The sequence below is a fragment of the Dryobates pubescens genome, chromosome 22 (genome assembly GCF_014839835.1).
Source record: "Dryobates pubescens isolate bDryPub1 chromosome 22, bDryPub1.pri, whole genome shotgun sequence".
In the NCBI taxonomy this organism is placed as follows: domain Eukaryota; kingdom Metazoa; phylum Chordata; class Aves; order Piciformes; family Picidae; genus Dryobates; species Dryobates pubescens.
In genome coordinates, this window is record NC_071633.1 from 11940476 (window position 1) to 11956266 (window position 15791).

At 37.5% G+C, this 15791-nt stretch overlaps 1 protein-coding gene across 1 annotated transcript in view; it reads left to right on the plus strand.

Moving 5' to 3' along the window:
* The window catches only part of INSC (INSC spindle orientation adaptor protein), a 114797-nt gene extending 100305 nt beyond the window's left edge, over nt 1-14492 (plus strand). The window contains exons 8-13 of the mRNA XM_054172018.1: nt 1643-1814; nt 2984-3166; nt 9384-9446; nt 11562-11717; nt 12383-12459; nt 14360-14492. Coding sequence (XP_054027993.1) covers nt 1643-1814; nt 2984-3166; nt 9384-9446; nt 11562-11717; nt 12383-12459; nt 14360-14488 — 780 coding nt within the window. The 3' untranslated portion in view covers nt 14489-14492. The remainder of the gene's footprint in view (nt 1-1642; nt 1815-2983; nt 3167-9383; nt 9447-11561; nt 11718-12382; nt 12460-14359) is intronic.
* The last annotated feature ends 1299 nt before the right edge of the window (nt 14493-15791 follow it).

The window sequence follows — 15791 nt, forward strand, 5'->3', positions numbered from 1 at the left end:
GCCATAACTAAGAGGAAATATTTTGCTGTAGTTAGATTAATGTTGAAAGCTTGTCAAGAAAAAGCTTAATGTTGAAAATTTATTCTTCCTCTTCTTGCCAGTACTTGAGCTTCTGTACTAAATCCCATTTGTAATCTGAGGAAAAATAGAGATGTAATTTCTTTTGTATTTATCTTTGTTATTAGAGTTCCAATGATATAGTCTATTGCCTATTAAAAAGTGCATCCCAGTGAATAATCTTCCAGAGGGTAATTTTTGCTCCCATCAGTCTGAGGACTTGTAAAACACAGAAACTGCCAGTACTTATCAAATAATTTAATTCATCCCCACTGCAGGATAAGTAATTAAGATAACTCAGCATTTTGTGTTAATGAATAATAAAACCGTGAATAAGAGATTTGCTTAATACCCTTTGTGAAATAATGGATAGGACTTCACATGGATGTTCTGAGGCAGCTTTGAATAGACAGAGAATGCAGTCTGAACAGACCTGAAAAACAGTCTTGGTGAGTGCACAACACAAATGTAGGCTTGTTTTTTTCTTGACCATTGAAGTCTATTTCAGTGCTAAGCCTTCATATCCTCTTTGTATCCAAGCAACACATAAAGCAACACTTTTTCAGAACTTCAAATAACTAAGGTCAGTTTTATTAAAAGTTACTCAGTGAAGTCTGTAAAAGCTCTGATTATTTGTAAACTGTCCTCTACATCAGTTTTGTACTCATAAGGATTTTAATAATGAAATAATGCAGATTTGACATAAACATGTCCATATTTAAATACATAAATCTTTATGCTCTGTCCCCTCTAAGTGCATCTATCTACCTGCCTGACAACACAAATTATTCAGGGTATGTTAAACAGGGGAAGAAACATACTCCTGTTAATCTGAAAGTTCATAGGTTGTCTTATTCTGCAGAGAACCTTCCTGTGCTGAGTTTGGTTGTCAGTAACTGACACATTTCTGCAGTTTAAGCTGTTGCACTGGCTATGCTCTGCTGCAGTCTTTCAATGTAGCAAAGGGTCTTTCATAATCCAGAGCAAGGTGTGCACCTATGTGTCTGTCTAAACTGTAAGGACTGAGTTTAGAACACTTCAGATGTGCTAAAAGCATAAAACCCATGCATATTTTACTGATTTTTAAACACCTCCCCCCCCCCCCCCCCGCACCGTTTCTCTTACAAGAGGGGAAGAGATGTACGGACTTAGCTTTAATGTGGGACCTGTGGAAGCTCATTGGATACAGTTTGATCAGGGTTTCTCCTTAATAGTATCCTTTTGATTCTGCACTGGCTTTGTGGTAAGTTCACAAAAAAACCCAAACAAACATAAAAAAATCCAACCAAAAACCAACAGGCACAAAAGTCTGTGAAGAACTTGCTTTACACTCAGGCTGGAGTCTCACAGTGAGAACACTCAGACAAGAGCTCAGGTGAGGGTGCGGCATAGTAGCAGTTAGCATTTACTTAGCACAGCTTGGTTCGAATTAACGCCTAGCTTCAGATATTTGTCAGCAAAGGCTTTTTAAAAATAAACTAACTTGTTTTTTACCACAGCCAAGAAAAGAGAACTCTAAACCCATATTTGGTTGTAGATGTATTTTCTGGAGTATTTCCAACCCATACCTATTGTTTTTCCATAGGTTGATGGGATACTGTGCCTGGCTGACATTCTTACTGATAACAGCCACTCTGAAGCTACTCATGCAGAAGCAGCAGCAGTTATTGCACAGATCACATCTCCACATCTCACATTCACTCAGCATCTCAGCAGCTTTCTGGAAAATATGGAAGAAATTGTAACAGCACTTGTCAGTAAGTTCTTTATGGGACTTCTGAATCTTTCCGGTTAAAAGAACAGGTTGGGTTAGGGCTATCTTTTGTTAGAAATACTCCCTAAATAATGTTTGCCATTTCTCTCCTCAACAGATACATGAAATCAGTTATTTATAATTCTGAATCAGAGCATCCTGCCATTACTAAAAGAATTTTTATTCCAGTTCATATTTAAACAGAGTTTATGCAAATTTGTCAAAATAATATCTGTGGGAAATTGTACTGCAAGAGCCATAGAAAAGACTCAACAAAACATCCTCTTGTCCTATAAATAAAATAGCAGTTTCTAATAGTTGCTAATATTTATGCCTGTTGTAATTTCAAAACTTGCTAGAACCCAAGCTCACAACTGCATCCAAATTTCTATAATACTTTAGAAGAAAAGTACAATATAGTATCATCCATGGGCATTGTTATGAGACAATTAAAAAAAATCTTTCTTGTCTAGGTCTCTGATCCATGGTAAAATGAGACAAAAGTGGCAGCAAGGTTTTCCTGAAGCTGGGTTAGTAAAGATACTTCAGAAAATTGAGATGATATTTCTCATTACTTTCTAAAGAGAGGAATCTCTTATTTCTGCACTGTGCTCCATCCCTCTCAACTACCAGAAACTTTCATTTTGGTTGTTTAACCTGGAGAAAATGAGGCGGAGGGGGAGACTTTATTGCTTTCCACAACTTCCTGAAAGGAGGTTTCAGCAAAGTGGATGTGCATCTCTTCTCCCAAGTAACAGGTGATAGGGCAAGAGAAAATGGCCTCAAGTTGTGCCAAGGGAAGTTTAGACTGGGCACGAGAAAGGGCTGTCAAGCCCTGGGACACACTGCCCAGGGCAGTGGTTGAGTCACCATGCCTGGAGTTATTTAAAAGATGTGTAGATGTGTCACTTAGGGACACAGTTTAGTGGTGGACTTGGCTATACTAGGATAATAGTTGGACTTGATTTTGAAGGTAATTTCCAACCTAAACAGTTACATGGAACTATATAATTGATAAAATTGTTTGGTTTGGTTTTCATGTTGGTCATGTGATTGGTCTTAGATGCTAGGATTACTAACACAAGCTGCTGTAAATATTGCTTTGGAATTCCTAAGGATGATTTTTGTAATAAAAGAATGGCTTTTCTTCAGCTTATTTTCTTGCATTCCTAGAACTGTGCAAAGAAGCATCGTCTGGTGAAGTTTTCCTGCTGGCGTCAGCAGCTCTTGCCAATATTACTTTCTTTGACACAATGGCCTGTGAAATATTGCTCCAGTTAAATGCAATGAAGATTCTTCTAGCAGCATGCTCAGACAAACACATAGTGGATACTCCGTATTCCCGGGATCAGGTGAGTGGTTTCCCAGCAAAATGCTGCCTGAGTACATTTGTGTAAAAGTCAACCCATTTCAGCTCTGTCTGACTTGACATAGTCAAACCTAAGTCGCTTTCATGTCTTCTGTTCTTGCTTCTTTTCCAATATATGGCTCTTTATCCACTTCTATTTAGTTTTCTATTGAGTATTCTGAAATACCACAGCTTTTAATGTGATTTTGAAAATCCACCCCAAAACCTAAGCCAAAACCAACAAACAACCCCCTACCCCAAACCAAGAAACTGCCAAACAAAACCCCATAAAACCAACAAACAACAAAACCCCAAAACTCAACCCCCAATAAAAGCAACAAAGTTCCATATTTCTAAGACACTAGAATTAATTTCTGCACCCCTGCATCAAGGTGGCCAAACAGTGACAGAGGACCAGAGAAGCTATGTAACCTCAATCTTTGGAGGTATTCAGAAGTTCACTGGGCAGAGCATTGAGGCAAATAAGATATATATGGAGACTGCAGCCTAAATATAGTTGTCATTTCAAAGATGAATTGCCTCCAAAAGCTGAGTAAGGCTCTGATCCTCAGCCCATTGACGTTGGTGGGCTTTGAATCAATTCCTAACTGCATGGTAGATGGTTTGCAAGCTTTACTGCCAAATATTGCTGATGTACTTTTGGACTTCCTTTTTTTTTTTGGTCAGTTTTTTAAGTAAAGAGACACAGAATATTAATGGTGAAAATTAATGGTCTGTGCTAATGCACAGACTAAGTCAGAGAGAATTCTTTTGTTCCTTTCAGGTACTGCCACACAATGAGATGCTGCAGAGGCACTGCTTACTTGGCATCTCGGTGACAAATTTTACCTCAGCAGAGTAAAATGTATGATGAGGCTTGAGGGTTTCAGTAGTTATTATTAAGGATCGGTGTTTGGTAGTCAGCTTTATTAACCTTCTTCTTTTTATGAGACAGTGTGAATATAACTCAAAGTCTGTAACTTGAGTCTCACAAGTCCATCCCCTTTCTGCCTCTGAAGTAGCCAAAAGATGATTTATGGTAGATGTGGGATCTGCACTGCCATATAAACCCTTCAACAAGAGCCAGGCCACAGAAATCAAGGTATGAGGGACCTCAGGGTTACTAGGGCTGCTTTAGCATGTATTAATAGGGCACTCAGTACTTTTCCAGCTCAGGAGTGTTTAAGAGATGGAGTTAAGCCATAATTGCTGTATTGTTCTTTGAGCAAAGTCAGGGACATCACTTGTAATGTTTAACGTGGTTGTACACTATTATTACATATATACAATTCTTCATGTTATTTGATTTTTTTTTCATCCTGTACAGTCCTATAGTTTAACTATTTTATTCATTTATCCCCTCATCTTAATTATGGTGTCAGCTGTGAGTTTGCTCTAGCAAGCAAATTAGCACAGCAAGTCTTTTTATTTGCATGAGGAAGACAGACATTTAAAGAAATACCTGTGGCTTCAGGAAAGGCACTAGTTCCATCCTTTTGCAGTTTGTAGTGCGTGTCATTAGCTAGAAGAATGGGAAACTCAATGGCTTCCTTCCTAGAACTATTATCTCAAATAACCCTTTTCATTTTTTCTTGGAGTGAAAAACCAGATCAGAAAGGTGCAATGTTTTCTGTGGTGCGCTGTCTCTGTTATTTCTGTAGCAATGAGGACTGTACAATCCTGCTTTATGCTCTTCTGTAACTGAGCACCTCATGTTCAAAAAGAATCCAAGTACTGCACACCTTGTCTTGAAGAGCTGACAGTGTTACTCATCAAGCACTTTGGGTGATGCAACAGCCTTAAGAGACAGTCTTCCTTCAGATTTCTGAACTAATAAGTGTTTGAATAGATTGTTCACCTTTCAAAAGGGTAATTGTTTCAATGTTGTAATTGGGGGAAGGATGCCTGTAAATTGTGACAATTTTATGGAATGTTTTACCTTTTAATTTGCTCTGTGCCTCATCGTTGCAGTGAGGAGAACACATTTAGCTAGAGAGAAAAGCAGTACAGCCTCTAGCTTTGGGTGTGAATGTGTCATGTTCTTTTTCATGCTACAGGTATTTGTTTTTTAGATAAAATGTTATTTATTTCAAAGGAGTATCAAAATAACCTTTCAGAAGGATTCATGCCTAAATTCAACAGTATAATGGATACAGTCAGACATCTTAATGGCATTTAAGCACTGTCAGAAGAAGGACTTAGCTAAACCCCTTATCATTCAGGGCTTTCTTGACTTGAACCATCATCTTAGACTCTACATAGGAATATATGAAATATATATGTTTGTACACAGTATGTTTATGTGTAATAATTCTTTTCTCTCTGCATTCGCACCTGTCCCTTCAGTGCTGCTAGTATTCTCACCTTACCTGTGAAGGTGTGGAGGTATATTCTTAACAGCTTGTGATCTTCAGCCAGCGAATTAATGTGCAGGGAGCACATACATTTTAAAGTGGTTATTTCTAGGTCTAAAATCAGTGAGTTAGGTTTCAAAAATTTTGATGTGCAGACAGGCTTTTGAGTTGGATGGGGAAAATGGAAATCTTTTTCTGCCTTTTTTTCCCCCTGCTAAATTCTTTCCTATTGGTGTTTGGAAGATGCTGCAGGCATTGAAGGCAGTTGAAGAAGAGTCCTTGTTTATGCTTCTTAAAGCAAGAGTGTGGAAGGGGGAGCTCCCTCTCCCAATTGGGTCAGAAGAGGAATACCTCTTCCACTGCTGAGCCATCCGCAGGTCTTTCTCAGAGACAAAATACATGTGGTACCCTGTGACTCAATCACCCGTGGCATGTTATGCAAGCAGCCAGTGACAGGGTTGAAAACAAAGCTTTGTGGTTTGCCCACATCACATCTCACTTCAGTAGACCTAAGCTTCCTGTCTAGTCCTCAAATTACTTTCAAGATCAGCTACAAGTAACATTTAACAGTCCCAAGTGATTCAACAGCATGTTCCCATATCCTTTCTGCAGTTCAACACACCTTTGACCCGTATAAAAATGTAAGTAGCAGTGTTGACTGGCGTTGTGTGGATTGTGCTATGGATTATTACATTTCAGTGGTCCAACATTGACTCTCTTTCTTAAACACTACATTTTTTTTGGAAACAAAATGACAGTCTAGGCAGGAAAAAAATAATCTACCTTTCAAATTTAGGTTTGATGCAGGATAAGGCAACATGCTCCAACTTGCAAAACAAGAGGGTCAGCTGGAAGAGTAAAATCTCAACTCAGTTGAAGGAAACTGCTATTATTTTCTAGCTTAGTGTGTTGAGGTTTGTATTCCTGGGATCAGTTCTGATTTTGAAGAAAGAATTTAGCTTTTCTGTATTTTTGTTTAATTATCTGTGAAGCTGGGCAGACACTGAACTTAGTGCAGTCTTTCTAGAGGAAAAGGGCTATGTCAGCACAATTCATTGCCATTTTTATACTCTGCCCTTACCTGCCAGGTTCACAGTACGATCAGGTTGGTGCTGGGCTGTTTACTGCACAAACTATATGCACTTTGCTCCAGGCTGTAGCAATCTTAAAGCTGTAAATTGGAGATGGTTATGTATGCATTTTGCTGCATTTCTTGTCTTGTCTTCAGACCTCCAGGAAATGAGGTGGCATATTTCAAATGACCTTTGAGTTTTGCCACTCATCTTTTTTTTTTCTTTTTTTTTTTTTTTTTTTTTTTTTTTTTTTTTTTTTTTTTTTTTTCCTGAAGCAGAATCATTGCCCAGGTGAAATTTGTGATTTCAGTCTTGCTTTTGAGCAAGCGAGCTCATAAACAGTTTTGCTACTATTACTGTCTAGGAAGGCACCAGAAATCACTTCCTGACTGCTCTGCTTGAGTTAGTGGCAGCTGAAGTAGTTTTTTGCACTTTGTGCCTCCTTTAAAATAAGAGCAATTAAGTTTCCTCCCACATACTCAGACCCTGATTCCAGTTAGATTAACTCTAGTTCAGTGTAAAGCGGACTAGAACTGAAAATATTGTAGTGTATGCCTATGTATTATTAGACAAAAAATATGAAATCTACAGTGGGAGAGATGCCACTGGAAAAGTACTCTTTGTGGATTTTGACCAACTCTAATTTCTAAAAGAAATGAGACTTCATTGATATCAGTGCTCATGGAAGTGCTGGTCTTCAAAGCAAATTAAGTTTACTTCAAGTTTGTTTTCCTCTAGAGATGTCTTTTTAGTATTAAAATTCATTGAACTTTGGTCCATATTGCAGTGGAATTTTTGAGTAAGATGCATGTGTATTGAATTTTTCAATAGGCAAGTGTAGCAGAAACACAGCATTTAAAGTCAACTTGATTCAGCTTGCCTATTATGTGCTTATGTGCTGTTTCATGGTACATTGTTTACAACACAGGAGAATGTGTCTTCTTTTTTTAGGACACAAAAATCTGACTATGTGGAGTGAGCTAATCTACAGTTTAACTGCCTTTCAAGTCCTACTAAGAATTTAAAAGGTGCCATACAGGTAGAACTTGACTGTTATTGGTGGTGAGGCTCTTGTTATCAACTCCTCTGGAGAAGGCTACATATAAACCTATTAGGCTAGCTCATAAAGGCACTGCAAAATATAGGGGCCCACATAATCAACACAAAGGAAGTGTAGCTATAACCTCAAATAATTTTTGGCGTCAAAAGATACACACAAAATATTTTTATGTATGAAAATACTTATTAGACAAAATAACTTGAAGCAGTGGAATAATTGGCATGTATTCAAATTGTGGTTAATTGAATTCTCATCTGTGGCTTAGAGAGCCACATGGGGTACAGATGCTGCATAGAGGAAGCAATTTTCATTAACAGGATATAATTTAGAATGAGAAAACATATACACTCTGCCTGAAACACAGTTAATAATTAATATGGAATAAATACATAGACATATACTGAGTTACCATATTTCTACCTGTCACTCTGTAGTTTCAGCAACTCATTTGCATCCTTAGCAAGTATATTTATTCAGAGAGATGACACAGTAGCACTACCTTCAAAAGTGGAAGACCTTTATGTCATCCAAAATGAGTCATCCTTGTTAATAAATGGCAAAGTGAGATCAGAATGGTGATTTGATCTCAATCTGATCTCATGCCTACTTACCTTTAAGAAGTTTGCTTGATTGTTAACTTATATTGTACCATTAAAAAGCAGATAACCAGCTCTCAAATTTTTGTTGCTGATCAAGTTTTCTCAAGTAGAATAGAGGAAATTAAAATATCTTAAGAAATAATATTATTTCAATATTGTATTCTAATGACCTTAATATTTATTATTTGGTCCCTCACATATGCTGTTAATATTGATATATCTGCATGCATAAAGCAAGTTATTTGAATAATAAAGTAAAATAGAATATCTGGAGACATGACACCACTGAAGGAAAAGTGATTGAAAGCCAATAGCTCTATATGATCCAGTCTCTGTCAATGGCTTGCTGTTGAAAACAGATTGTGTTGGATAAGAAATTCTGTAAATGATTATCTCAAACATTGCTTCTGTTGGTATGAAACCTAACCTTGGCCTTGACTCAGAAAAAGTATGCATGGATTTTTTTAAATCCAGCTCATTTTGGGACAGTGCTTTTTGACACACACACACAACATGCGGCTTCAATAAAACTGAAAAGTATTCCTTAAATGCTCCCTTCAATCAAGGCTCAAAACTCCCAATCTATTGTGAGGATTTCTCAACATTTCAGCTGAAGCAGAAAGGGAGCAATAACCTATCACTACTGAACATATGCTGTCTGATGGTTTTTAGCCTTCACTGTGAGCTCTGCCTGAGCTGGAATGTGACTACAGGACTGGTCCTGAGGGCCAGCACCTGCTAGCTGAATTCAGGACTTCAGGGTTTTCTCTGTTGGTTTTGTTTGTTTGTTTTTTAACTTTGTATCTTCCTCTTTGACCACTGAACAACTTGACCACTGAACAATTTTTTGTGTGTGTGTGCAGATTCGTATACAACAGACTTCCATGCATGGGTATAGAAGCCTAAGAAAAAGTGGGTTTACTTTTCTTGTCTAGGTTTCAGGTAGCAGCCATATGTAAAATAAAGATCCCTAAGAAATCACAGAGATGGGAACACACTGATCTGCTTTTGAATTTTATTGGGTCATGCTAATGACCATACTAATTGGCCATACTGATTTTGTAAACCACTATGGTATTCAATCTTACTGAATGGTAGGGCTGTACTTCATATTTCCTTTTCTTTTTAATAACAGGTAGTAACAATACTGGCAAACATGTCTGTCTTGGATCAGTGTGCTTCAGAAATCATTGAAGGAAATGGTATGTATTTGACCTGAACTCTGTGTGTGATTGTGGAGAATGTGAGTAGATGGAAACTTAGTGGCTGCAAGTGAAGGAGAAAGTTTTTGCTAATAATCCTTCATTTTGCATCCTGTCTCTGCTGGATACTATGCATTGCTGTAGGGTGCAAGGTGAATCCTTGGGGTGGTTCTATGTAACTGAAATAAATTGCCACTGCTTTGGAAAACTTTGCTTGTGTGGCCAATTGCTGCTGTCCTCAGTCTGCATGACTTACTGACAGATGTAAAGCAAGGTAGTACAAAGTATTTAAAGAATGTTTTTTTTCTGGTGATTACATTGTATAAGGTATCAATTCTCACACATTGAAAGGCATCATCTGATACCAAGCCTTACTTACCTGCATTTTGTGTCTGTCATTATGGCATTGGGTAGATAATATCCGGTTGGTGATTTGTCTTTGACTTGTGCTATGTCTTCTGTTTTGTTGGCACTGACAATTCAGATACAGCCTGGAAGATTGTACATTCCTTTGTGATTAATAGATTGGTTCTGTAACTTGGCTATCTACTTAACTTGAGCACACCAAAAACTCTTTTGTTGTTTGGGACAGGTGTCTGATCGTATTTCATCTACTTCTACTACAGCAGAAAACTGACGCAAGTTCATGAAATTATACTAGCAGCTATGCTTACTAGGCCTAGCTTCCTGCTAGATACTACAGTATGTGGAGCTGTACATGTGGCTTGGCAAGCACAATGTGATGAAGTGAGGGTTTACATATGCAGTCAGGAATGGAAGCTCACAGAGGCATTTGCCCCCAGGCTTTTAAAAAGGGTTAACATTCATCTTGTGTAAAAAGGCTTTTTGTGTCCACCTAATGTTGTAACAATCAGATGCTGGTCAGAAGCCAGATTCACAAACTGAGAAGCATCTTTGAGTCCTGGGAAGTTTAAATAAATTTTCTTCTCAACTTTAACTATTTTTTTTTTTATATGTTGATTGAGTATTATCTAGCTGCATGATTCTGATGCTAATTCTCTTAATTATTTATGTAAATGTTCTAACAGTTAAAATCCTCTGATGCTATCTGAAGCAATCTGAATGCCTAATGGCATGTGCAGTCTAATAGCACATAATTGTTGTTACATTTAAAATAATCTAGAAAATAGAAATCAGTACAGTCTCACCTGGTTTTGTGCTGCTACAATAAGAATATAAACTCCTACAGGAAATAAGTTAATGAAACCATTTCAACATGGATGACATTGTCTCTTCTGAAGTGGAGAGTTAGTTGCACAGCAAACTTCAGAGGCAGAATTTCATCATGCCCATTGTTAAATGACCCCCCATTCTAAAATACCCTTAAAGAGATTAAGATAAAATATTTTAAAGAATTTAAAATGCTTAAAAAAACCCAAGTTTAATTAAAAGCAGAACTTCATGTAGAGTCCTGAAATATGCCACTACAGGTTTTTAGATTAGCGATTACCTTCAGGCTACTTTAGAAGCAAATAAGGAACTGTACTTGGTTTAACTGAAATAAATTTGTGGAATAGAATAGAATAGAATAGAATAGAATAGAATAGAATAGAATAGAATAGACCAGGTTGGAAGAGACCTTCAAGATCATCATGTCCAACCGATCATCCAACACCATCTAACCAACTAAACCATGGCACCAAGCACCCCATCAAGTCTCCTCCTAAACACCTCCAGTGATGGTGGCTCCACCACCTCCCCGGGCAGCCCGTTCCAATTGGCAATCACTCTCCCTATGAAGAATTTCTTCCTAACATCAAGTCTAAACCTCTGCTGGTGCAGCTTGAGACTGTGTCCTCTTGTGTAAAAGACCAACTTTTAGACCAGCCAAGAAACTGGAGGAGAGAAGAATTAGTGTATTTTCTAGTTCCAGAATTTCTATAGCTTTGTAGTGAAGACAAACTTTTTGCACAGATTAGATGTGCCTGAATGCTGATGGCCAAATTGCAGTCCACATTTATACATTCTTCATGCCCTGCTTGGGCAGTCATTGGTCTGTATTTACCTACCTTGCTTTTTTACATTCCACTTTTTTGAACTAAGTTTTTTTTTTTTGCTAAAGAGAAGATAACAGTAGCTTTTATATCCTTTTAGGTGTTCAACTTTTAATGGAAATGCTCTTTGAAAGATCGTCTTCAGGAAATTCAGCAGAAGTTGCTGCTTGTGAGCGAGTCCAACAGAAATCTGCAGTGACATTGGCACGACTCAGCCGAGATCCTGAAGTGGCTGATGCAGCCGTGAAGCTCAGCTGTAAGGATGTATCTCTAGCTTAATGGCAGGCTGAAAGAGGGAGGAATTGTCAGTTATGGAGAAGCTCTTTTTAATTTTTAGCCTCACTTGGTACACTTTATAGAAGAGCTTACATGTACAGTCTGTCCAGAGAGTGGCTGAGGATGTTGTGCTAAATGAACCTCTGGCTCGTTTCCCAGAGGAACCTGAGGTGCAGTGTCCACTCAATGCACAGCTGTGGCAGATTTTGCCAAATGACAGTGCTGCCTCCTCCATTCCTTTGTTTAAACCCTTAAGCAGGATCTGCCAGGGGACAGAAAACTTGGACCCCTGCAGATTCAGCTGTGGTTAATCTAACAAAAAGGAATATATTCATTTGGCTGGAGTATTTTAAGGGTGCATGGGAGAATCATTAGGGAAGAAATATGGGTCACAATTTCCACTCTGAAGCAGCAATAGCAGGTAAAAACGATGCATTTGTTTGTTTATTCTTTACATCCATTAAATACTGCTCTGAACTGCATAGCTCCATGAACAGTCCCTTAAATATTTGCATGTCATCTTTGCATTAGAGATCATGTCTACTAAGGAAGATAAATATGAAACAACTGAAAAAAAGACTCTGACTAAAAGTAGTGAGTTTGTTTTTCTAAATTATTTCTCCTGATACTCTTTTGTGCACTCAGGTATTCCTCGCCTAATTAAACTTTGCAGATCACCAACTGAAAGAAATAACAGTGATTCTGTTTTAGTGGCATGCCTGGTAAGTACATTTTAATCTTCCTTTCATGTTTATTCTGAAAAATGCAGAAAACCCCAGCCCTTTAGATTTCAAAATGCATAAGTATTGCAGGAATGTTTTAGATTCATGCCAGGGTCTCTTGTTTTTCCCCTTAAGCATAATCCTCTATAGTGTCAATTATTTATCCTTTGATTGAAGATTTAAGCATATAAGGAAAAATGGCTTCATTTTCACATTACTGAGCACTAAAAAAATTCACTGAAACACTTCAGAATTTAAGGTTTCAGTAATTTTTACATTCCACTCTCTGATGATGCTGAAATAAGCCTTGAATCACAGGGGCAGCAGCCCTTTATCTGCACACACATGTATGGAAATATTTACATGAAGTGGCTGAAGACAGGAAGGGAGATTTCTTGCTTTTGCTACAATCCATTTTAATTTTTTAATTTGATTCTCCAAGTCAATATAATGGCCAGCCAAGGAGTGGCCAATGAAAGGTTAACACTTTCTCTGCTTAGGAGAAAGATTCCAGCTGCTGGCCTTGCACTGCACGAACTATGAGTCCCAACCAGCTCTTGGAGTTGAGTAATTTCTCCTACTGTTCTGTGAGAGGGAAGTTCTCTGGGGACATGGATGATCTAAGGTTAGGAGATATGTTTTGATGAATGAAGACTGAGGAGTATTGTTTGACAGTGCTTTTTAGTATTAATGTTATTTTTAATGCAGAAGTAAAGCTTGGTTACTGCAATTTTGTTTAATGGCTAGCTCTGTACCAGCATATGAGAAGTTTTGTTTCTTTAAGCAAGATGAAGAATGCATGCATGTGAGCATAAGATATCATTCCTGTGGTCACTCCTTATATATGAAGAGGAGTCTTGTTAATTTTCCATGGCTAGGGCAGAGGCCATATAGTGATAGCAGCACACTGAAATTGTTGCTGCACATTCCTTGAATTCATGCCTTCAGTTGTTACTGGCCTGTCTGTCACAGCAATTCTACTTCTCCTGGTATTTTAGTAGTATTATATTAGCTGCCTAATGACAGTTTCTGATAAAGATGTGGCAAAAATGTTGTCCTTGAGACATAAACTGTTCCAGGCTCTGATAAGTATTGTAATGAAAATCCATTATGTTTTATATTTTTAGCTTGTTTATTTACTTTTATGTATATTTTGAAGCGTGAGATTAACTCTTGTGTTAGTGCTGCATTGTTATCACAGCAGAGAGAGAAACTGATCCCAGCCATCAGACCTTATAGAAGATGGTAGTGATTCTTGAGGAAAGCCAGTCTGCTTTCCCATTGCATTTGTCATGTCAGGTTGCTGGAAGGTATGTAATTGTATATTTTTCTCCAGTGGGAAATTCTAAGAGAAGAGTTTATGAAGATAATGGAAACATCAATACAGTTTCCATTGTGCAGCCTCATAATCAGAATTGTCAGTTGTATTTGTTCCCACGTGGTTTGAAATATACAGCTTCTTTCTAGCACACTAGTACCTAAGATTCCTATTATGGGCATTGCATAAAACTTAACTAATAGATGTTTTTCCTGAGTCAGATGGCTTGTACTTCTCAGAAATAAGACAGAAGCTGAGAGCTGAGATACAAAGAGACAGTGTGAGACATGCATCAAGCAGATCAGAGATATGTTTACTGTCAAAGTGCTCTGACTCTGACCTCTGTGGTCCTTAACACCACACTGGCCCTACTGCTCAGGGCTGAGTAAAGTGCCCGAAACCCCACTGTCATGTAATAGCTGCCTTTGAGGGGATGTTCGTCTAGCGGATAAAGACAGTAATTGGAGATTAGTCAGGCAGAAGAGTCTGTAGATCTGCACAGTTTGGTTTTGAGCCTTGGATTCCTGTAATGAAGGCTTTGTCAAACCTCAACAGCATAATTGTGTTGTTTTGTTTTTCTAGGCAGCCCTACGGAGACTAGCAGTTATGAGCCCTGATGGACTTGAAGATTCAGATTTTCAGCAGCTAGTAAAGCCCAGACTTGTGGATTCCTTTCTGCTATGCACAAATATGGAAGAGAGTTTTGTGTAAATGTGAGCCAAACACCTTTGAAAAATAATCAAGACGCTAGGTACACAATAAGATACTACAAATAGAATTTTATTTACTTTTAGTCCTATTGTTATTTATGACTTATTTATTTTAAACCACGAACATGTTGTTCGTAGGAGCAAAGCGACAAAATGAGCAAACTTTTTTTCAGTTGTTTAGGAAGGTAATTTTTTATGTTCTTGCCAACACATATCAACAGACTGCATTCTAACAAAATGTTTTGTTTTTTGTTGTTTTTTTTTTTTTTTTTTACTATAGTTGAATCAAAGTAACAAAGCCAAGAATAAATGCTTCTGCTAATGTCTTGTCAATGGTATTTTTATACAGTTAAAATATTTTGCAGGTTTTTTAAAGGAATGCTTCTGGCTCAACCATTTGCTGAATTAGAAGAAAAATAATTCTCAAAGCTGCAACTACATACTTTGGGAAAACAGTAGGGATGTTACAGTCTGAGTCCAGTTTGTAACTGTTATTTTTAAATGGACTTATGAAAATATGTAACTGTGATTAACTGAGAACATTTTTCAGAAAAATTTCAAGTAGTGGCTAGGAATGATGTCAAAGGACACAGCTGTATAAAGCTGTGCTCCACCAGAGGCTACACTCTTGCAGACAACTCTTTTATTAGTAAGTTTCCTAAGGAAATGGAGACAACTCTAGAAAAGCTTTCATGAAGTCAAACACGTCATCAGTGTGAAGGTATCCACATAAAATCTTAAATCATTACACACTGGTAATTTTCCATCCTTTCTAAGCCTTTTAAGGACTGGAAATGAGCATATCCAGATATGTTTTTAATGTTCAAGCTACTACTTTTGTGAAAAGTTGTGTATGTATATGCTAAATCAGAACAGATAAAATCATTGTCATCTGAATTCTCATTTTCCTATTTTTCTAACTAGTCCTGTATTTCTAAAACTGCAAAACAGGACTTGCAGGAGGTCTTGGAATTGACAAAAAGAGATTTTACTAATGAGTACAACATAAAGCATAGAGTTGATTTTAAAATAGATTTATATTTGTCATGAGCATTCCTCCTAAAATTTGGCATTTTATATTGATCAAGAAACCATATAAATTTAAGATTACTCAACCATCAATATCTTGAGAGTGCTAGTTTCCCACCCCCCCCAGCTTTGTAGCTTCCCCCCCAACTTGTGCTTGCCACTATTATTCTGGATCATTTTATGATCAGCAACTTTAGAGCACTAGGACATCTGCCAAAAAGTAAGTACATTTCTCCTTTGCTGTACTTACTTTGTAGATATGTTAAGCAACTTAA